The following is an 8,338-nucleotide window of genomic DNA, read 5'->3' as shown; positions in this document are numbered from 1 at the left end:
TCCAGGCACACACGGGTTGGTCTCAACACGCCCAGCCGCAACGCAGGGGCAGTCTCCAGGGGCTTGCCCCTGGGACTGGTTGGGGGTGTTGAGGCCTCCCGTTCATTTTTACTGGACACCCCTCCTGCCTCCGCCGCAATGGGTGGAGCGGTTTCGAAACCGCTCCCCCAGTCTGGTGGGACCGGAAGGGGTGCCACTCTGAATCCCAGCTCAACCCATCACCATCCAGGTGGTATTCCAAGCTACCACCTGGGACGTGGGATGAGCTGGGGTCCTCACTACATGCGCACACACATTCACCCTGGACAACACAAATTCGGCTAATAAACAAAAAAAACTACTTTACAAAAAAAAATTTAAACCCAATTAGCGGACAAAATTATTCCAAAGCCGACTAACGGACAACTTCCGGTAACTAAAATCCCACTTACAAAAAAAATCAAGTGCGTTTAGCACTGCCTCATCGGGTGGAAAAAAAAATCCGGAGACTTGACGTAAAGTCCGTGGCTCCTTCGGCCACTGCCCCCGATGACCAGCCCGGACAACCTGATCCGTCTAACCATCCCACCGCAACGTAGGTGGCAGCTCTGTGGCTGCTCACTCGGACTGGTGGGATGGTCAACCTCACAGGTTGACCCGACTGACCCTCGCGGTCAGCGCTTCAGGCGCCACGTTGGGCGCCATCTGTTATGGTATCGCATTTACAACGGAGCAGTAAGGAAGGCGGTCGGCATGATGTGTTGGTGCACAGTGGCTAGTCATTGTCGGCTGGGGCGGGTCCTTGCCAACCTTACTGTTCCTGCGCCATAAGCAGAAAAAAGTTCCTATCATGCCTATCAAAACGAGCAGCTGTCAAATTCAAAAAACCTGGCAGAAGCGCAGAGACCGACTCAAAACGCTTATCAATACAAAATAAAACAACATCCGGCTGAACCGGATGTCACGGACAGACCGTTAACATTCCAAAATTTTAAATTCAAATTCAAAAAAAACTGACGCAAAAAAAAATACTACCGAACCGGACATGGCCGGTTACTAACGCTGAAAATCAAATTCAAAAAAAAACCGCTGAAAAACCAACCAATAACAAAAAAGCTGAAAAAATTAAAAATAAAAAAGAAAAGGGCCGAATATACATAGGGGGCGCCGCGGGTGTTGTTGCGACGCCCGGTGCTTAGTCCCACCCTCAAAATCCATGGCCACCGACGCACCTAAAATTTCGGTGGCCCCTTACCTGTCTTACCTTATGCCTTCTAAATGATTGGCGACGCCAGCATTCCCATTTCAATTACAAATTTATTTATAATTCATTTTCATTACGGCTTATTATTTAGGATTATGATTAAATTTATGTAAGTTTACAGCTAGGTACATTAAAGTGAGCGAAATGACGCCGTACAAAAAGGAGGTTCACTAGGAGTGATTAGTAAGAAAAAAAGTATGTACATATATTCATTCCTTTTGACATAAACTTGATTTAGATCCAGGTCATATTTACTTTGGTACTGAATTAAAAAAAAGTAGACCATCACAATTGGAGGGTAGGCAGGGGTATACATGGAAGCTTCCTTATACCTGCTCACTTTGTTGTGGGCATATGCCGAATAGCATTGTTTTAAATGAATATGCCTAGTTATACGTAAAGACAGACCTATTTGTTCTTACAAATCTCTCGTTTTAAACCACGAACTTTCTTCAAAATACCCTGAAACATATGCAGGTTAGAATTGACCAATAAACGTTTAGCGTTTGACGCAATACTTCAAAGTCTGTACTTAAAATTTACATTTTTGTTTAGGTGTACTGTGTAAATTAGGCTTTTATTTAACGATTAAAATACATAAAAAATAAATAAATACTAGGCGCGCTGTACCATCGGGGGGGATACAGACCGACTTCCCTAAATTAATTATCTAAAACATGTTTACTTGCGAAGTTGAAAAGTAAAGAAAACTCCAATATACATATGTATGTATGAATATACTAATTTTCAATAAGAACAAATAAAAATAATCTGACACCTTTTAAATATTATATTTAACTTTTACATTTCAAGTATGGGTATATAACATACAAATTGGCATGTCTAGTCCTTTAAGGCTAAATATACATACATAGTCAAGGTATTTATCATCATGCATATGCATCTGATATCGAATCTTTAATCGTATTTATTTTGACTGTAAATTTAATAATCCGAAATTTCCAAATTGGGTATGCCTTCTTGGTTGTCTTTCGTTAATGCAAACCTTACCTAATCTTAGTCAGAAAATTCTATACGAAATTGGCATAGCCAGGACATATGCGAAATTTTATTTAGGGTTAACACAAAGCATAGCATTAGTTTTGCGTATTTAACGCAAAGGTACAATAGTGGTGGAATTCAAACGTAATACAACGGCTGGCATTCTCCAGCTGACTAAACTTAGGCAAGTATTTCACAAGGGGGGGTTGCATACATATGTGCAACCTAAGTGGTCATATGCTTATATATACATATACCCCTACTCACTACGCACCTTGGTATATTTTCTAGGTGGCTGCACTCGACGCGCACTCTAATTGGGTATATGTCTATATATGCATATAACTATACCCAATTTAGGTAGCTAATCATACGTGTAAATGGGTGGCGATTAGATGTAAATAGTGTTAGTGTCGTATATCATGTTTCGTGTGCCCACCCTTATGTACGTGTACCTAGGAGTGTATGTAAGCTCCACTCAAGGGGCTTTGGAACGGACTCACCCCTTTATGTGGTTATTGCGGTAGTTGTTCTGGTTGAGGTGGCCGGCTCTGGGTGTGCCCGGCTTATTTCGTTGGGCCTATAGGTAGCGGCCTCTGCTGCTGCGGTTGGACTTGCTGTTGTTGATGTTGCTGATACTGCCGATTCAATTCATTGGCTGTTGTTGTTGAATCTTACCATTTGTTATTTGTGCCAATACGTTCATGTTGCCAAAGACCGTTTTACGTATTCAATACAAAATCGATTTTATAAAGTTGCAATTAATTTAAAAAAATTTCCCCGGTTTGTTGTTGTTGCCGTTTCAACGGGCACATGAGCATATAAAGTGTTGGTTGTAATTCTACTGCATCCACATTCATGTACACATAACCGCTTGCAAATGTGTGAACAAATTTTTCAATTGTAGTGAGACTCCTCGCTGTTTTTAATGCGTTCAGCAAAATTCGTATATTTTATACTTAGTAAGATATGATTGATTGAACATAAAATGGAAGTTCTGCTTTTTATAGTTGATAGTAAAGAAATGTATTATAAAACTATTGCCAAATGTTGTCCTTTTTGATCACTTTTATTTTCCTGCAGATTGATTGATAACGTTGCCGATATCTTTCTGTAACTTCGGTAATATTTTTTTACTTTTTCTGCAAAGATATAGCAAATATCACTTTTCTGGTGTGTATCGGGCGGAAACTCATGCTAGAAGAGAAAAATTTTTCTTCGTCATGGCCGGTCTGTCTGTTCCCTTCCTTTCGATATTTTTCTTTCTATCGCCACTTTCACCACATCGCTAGGTGTGTTCGCGTGAACACGCTCCCAAGGGGATCATGGCCGTAGACCGCAGCAGCAGACCGTAACACTTTCTTTCTTAAAAATTTAATTTAATTTTCTTTTTCTTTTCCTTTCTGTTTTTTCTCTCCTTTTCTTTTCTTCTCTTTTCTTTTCTTTTCTTTTCTTTTCTTTTATTTTCTATTCTTTTCCGTTCTTTTCTTTTCTTTTAATATCTTTACTTTTTTTCTGTTGTTTTACTCATTTAGGCCCACTTGCAGAACGGCTCAGAGTTGAAAATTATGTCAAAAATGAATCGCGCATAGTCATAGGCCAAATAAAATAGGTTTTAAATTTAGTTGCAGCCTTTTGACATAATTTTCTATGAGCTATCTGTCAAAAAAGCTGCAACTAATGCGCCAATCAGTTTAACCCTTCATGTCAAGATAACTCGGAGTTAAAAATTTAACTTTCAGTTCTGCAGGTGAACCTTAAAGTATGAAATTAATATTCAAAGGATGTTTTTTGGATTAATAAAACCAATGCATTCTGATCTTCCCTGCAAAAATTGTTGTATTACGTGTTCCATTTTCTTCATGTTGGAATACTCTAACAATACTCCTTTGCAATGCGTTTGCGGACCACCATCAGCCGATCATTGCTCGTTTTTTAACGACCGTCATCACGACACGATGACGGTCGAACAGAGTTGCCAAAAGTAAAATATTGCATACAAATAACTGATAATAAAATTTTACTATGGCAACTCTGATAAAATGCGCACTGGTTTTACGTATACATACTATAGTATAGAGAAACATTAGTTTCTTTATTCACGCAAATGCTAAATAACATAAGAATATTCGTAGTAAAAAATATGAAAGTTGTATTGCCCCTTTTTATTTACTTTCATTTTAAATTAAATTCACTCCCATAATTCTTTCCTACACAATTCCTCTTTAGTACTTTGGCATATGATCCTCTGTGGGTGCTCCATGGAGTACAACAGTGAAAGTACTTTGGAAAGTACTCTCAGGTATGTACTCTATGGAATACTCACAAACAAAGCGAGAGTGGGATCACCTATTCCTCTCCTAGGACATCGCAATTTTAATTGGAGCACATTTTTTCTATGAATACAGAGTAGATTTGGAGCAGTCCTACACTCCCAAAGGAGTATTCCATACATTATTTATAGAGTGCTCGCGTTTTTTGAAGGGTTAAGCCTTTGAGATTGACACAAGTTCGTGTTGATTTAACATGCGACATCTCGTTTACTTTGTTAAGTGAACGAGAATTTTGAATAAATAAAGGTGGTTAATAAGTATTTTATATAATTTGCAAAATTATGGCAGTACTTTTTTGTGGGGCATTGTTGAATGCTTCAATTTGCGATTTGGCAGCAGTGATTTGTGTATTGTCCCGCGTATTTTGTATATGCAATCCATGCCTCAACTACATAGTTGGCTCATCTCATCAGCTGATTTTATTTTTTTCATTTCACTAAAGTAGGGATTATAAGAAGGAGATGGCAAACTCAAAATGAAACCAACACATTGACAACATTTTCTTGCTACACACAAAAGCTGCTAAGTTTTATGTTTTCATTTCATTACATTCGTCTAACACCACACGCTGATTTTGATAATCTGAACAAAGGTATGTTGTTGCAGTAGAGATGAGCCAACCATATAGTTGAGTCATGAACCAATCGCAGAACTACTCGCGGAATATCCAGCGCGCAGGCAAGAGTGACATTTAGCGACTTGGGATCAAACTATTGGCACGCTCCATTTCCAAAGGGTTCTCACACATCGTTGGCAATTTCCTTCAAAGTTTAGTACGGCCAATAATAATTTGACGGCAATTTCACTGGATATTACCCAGCCCACTGTCTGATAAAAAATTATCAGGAAATTTACAGAAAAAAAATTAGGGAAAGAAGCTATGGGTTATTTTATATGTGTCGATTTTGTACGTTAACCCGGCATTGGAGCAAAAAATACTTAAAGCGGTCCTTACGTGAGTCGAACTTTTTTGCGTTCAATTGTCTTTTAGTATTAATTTACCAAAAAGAAAGTTATTTATGTTTTTCTATTTAAACAAAATTGTGTCTTTTAGTATGATAGAGCTAAACATACAAAAGATATGTATTTGCTCTTTTATTCTTCATCTTCGGCAAAAAATTTCCTTCGAGATGGATTCTGCATGCATCAATTGAAACGTGCAAGTATTTCTTAGATACCCTGTCAAAATGCTAAAAAGTAGCCATATTGAACATCCTGTCAGGCAGTTAACAGATAAGATATCACACTTACTTTGATTCATAATGTATCGCCTGTCAGAGTCTATTTTGCAGTACGCAGCTCTCAAGAAATTTCTAGAGTATCCGTGTACCTGTGATTTTGTCACAGCTACTAAAATATCACAGTACATTTCAGCGACAGCTTACAAGGAATATTCGTGACTGATTGCCTGTGACAGCATTATTTCCCGTTACGAATCACAGACTCAAACATGGCTCTCATCACTGGAACAAATCGCTTCTATGCTATGAACCAATACAATGAGCAAGTTACTTATACACCAATTGACTCCTTGTGCCAATTATCAATTTGCACAAGGATTTGCCCGGTGTGTGCACTGGTTCCGCTATTTGGGCAGAGAACTACACTAAAATCAAAACGATGTTGGTACGATTCTCATTTGCACAAATTTTGTCGTTTTATATTTGCGCATGGCTTTCGTGTCAGGTATGGGCCGTATTAAGCTGCGACTGAATAACAGTAGATGTCCCAAAAAATTACTCAGAGTTTATTATTCGCAACACAATCCACAGGGAAAAATATAAAACTGATTCCTGATGGCGGTAATAACAGATAACATTGTTCCTCAAAAATCACGGGATGAGCCAACATTAGAAATTTCTACTATTTTATAATTATAATAACAGATAACATTGCTCCTCAAAAATCACGGGATCAGCCAACATTAGAAATTTCTACTATTTTATAATTATTTTTAAGTGCAAGTTCACACAAGAACTCAATCTGCTGATTTGTGAAACACCTTATTCACAATCTGATGGCACTACTTATATTTCCTTGAAATGCAGGCAACCCTGACTATCAATTTTTTGTGGGGCATTTTTGCGAATGTTAGTCGGAGGCGCTGTTGGAGGAACGTCGACGTCGGCAGCCATTTCGATTTGTGTTCAGTGCGTGGAGTGGTGAAAGCAATTTTCACCGGGAGGAGTGCACTGCATTTAGTTATTTTAACGGTGGACTGTGGCAAAGACTTTTTAGTTGGTAAGATACCCGCGATAGCAGATTAACAGGGAAGAAAGAAGAAATATGTCAGCTCCCACGTGTTACAAGTGCAACCGTCCAGGTCACTTTGCCCGCGACTGCAATAGTGGTGGTGGTATGGGTGGAGGTGGTGGTGGAGGCCGTGACATGAGACGCAGTGGCGGTGGCGGCGGCGGTGGAGCTCGCGAAAAGTGCTACAAGTGCAATCAAGTTGGGCACTTTGCGCGTACATGTCCTGAGGAGGCAGAACGCTGTTATCGTTGCAACGGAGTCGGACACATTTCAAAGGAATGTACACAAGCTGACAATCCCACTTGTTATAAGTGCAACAAGCCCGGTCATTGGGCGCGCAATTGCCCAGAAGCACTCAACGATCGAAACGTTAGCAACATTTCATGCTACAAGTGCAACCGTACTGGTCACATTTCCAAAAATTGCCCGGATACGTCGAAGACGTGTTATGGCTGTGGTAAGAGCGGTCATCTGAGACGTGAGTGTGACGAGAAAGGTGGCCGTAATTAAGGAAACGGTACACACTACATCGTCGTATACTAACAAATATACAAATACAATGCAAAACAACTTATTAAAAAAAAAAATGGATGAAAAAAAAAATCATAAAAAAACTAAAATTTTAAAAACTCACACTCCTTAATATAAACTCTTTATTTTTCAAGTATATAAAACAAAAATTCTAATTCCAATATGAGCCTTGGTTGTTTGAGGCTCATTCCCTGTTAAAGATGCGGCGGATATGTTGAAGCTGAGAAGAACTGCGTCTTTGTTGTGTACGAATTTGAAGAAATTGAAGTAAGGGCGGACGTTTATCGTCAAACCAACGAGATTCTACTTCATAAGATAGAATTATCTCCTCCAGTGAAGAAATACGTACTAATATTAATACATACAGTTCATTATCAACAATCAACCATTAAATACCACATCAACAACAATTAAAGTGATCTAAACTTAAGCTACTAATTAACCGGGGCTGATACTATGATATATAAGAATATAATGAATGACTCGATGCACTTAAGTTTTAAGCGGGACGGTAGCGGGTATCAGACCCAGTTGACGGAGCGGAGTATAGAGCGGTTCGGAGTATGAAACCATGGAAGTATAAAGAAGACATAACAGAAGAGTAAAACTAAAACCAACTGGGAAGCACGAACCTTGATAAAATTTCAAATATCACTGTGATTGTTTTTTAATTGTAAATTAAAATACTGGAGCTGCTGATTTGAGAACAAACTAATTAGTTTTATTACACTGGATTTCCTTTTTGTTAATTAAAGTTATAGGAACTCGAACTTTTCTTAATTATTTGTTCATTTTCTTTTGTTACACGGCAAAATGTTTGGTTTATTACATGTGGTATATCTAGCATATACATGGATACATACATTTTAACTTAACCATATGTATGTACCTAAAAGTTATGCCGATCGTTTCTTTGGTGGTGGCACTAACTGCTGCTGCTGATTTGTGTTTGCAAGCACATCAAAATTCAGGTTTT

General features: G+C 38.6%; 1 protein-coding gene across 1 annotated transcript; it reads left to right on the top strand.

Annotated features, from left to right (window-relative positions):
* The first annotated feature begins 6,669 nt into the window (after positions 1-6,669).
* CNBP (CCHC-type zinc finger nucleic acid binding protein) lies at positions 6,670-8,073 on the top strand. Its single transcript, XM_067772109.1, has one exon. The coding sequence runs from the start codon at positions 6,865-6,867 to the stop codon at positions 7,339-7,341; it is 477 nt and encodes a 158-aa protein (XP_067628210.1). The 5' UTR covers positions 6,670-6,864; the 3' UTR covers positions 7,342-8,073.
* The last annotated feature ends 265 nt before the right edge of the window (positions 8,074-8,338 follow it).

This window comes from Eurosta solidaginis, chromosome 3 (assembly GCF_040869045.1).
Source record: "Eurosta solidaginis isolate ZX-2024a chromosome 3, ASM4086904v1, whole genome shotgun sequence".
Lineage (NCBI taxonomy): Eukaryota > Metazoa > Arthropoda > Insecta > Diptera > Tephritidae > Eurosta > Eurosta solidaginis.
Note: the sequence above shows the minus strand (reverse complement) of the source record. Positions and strands in the feature narration are given on the sequence as shown.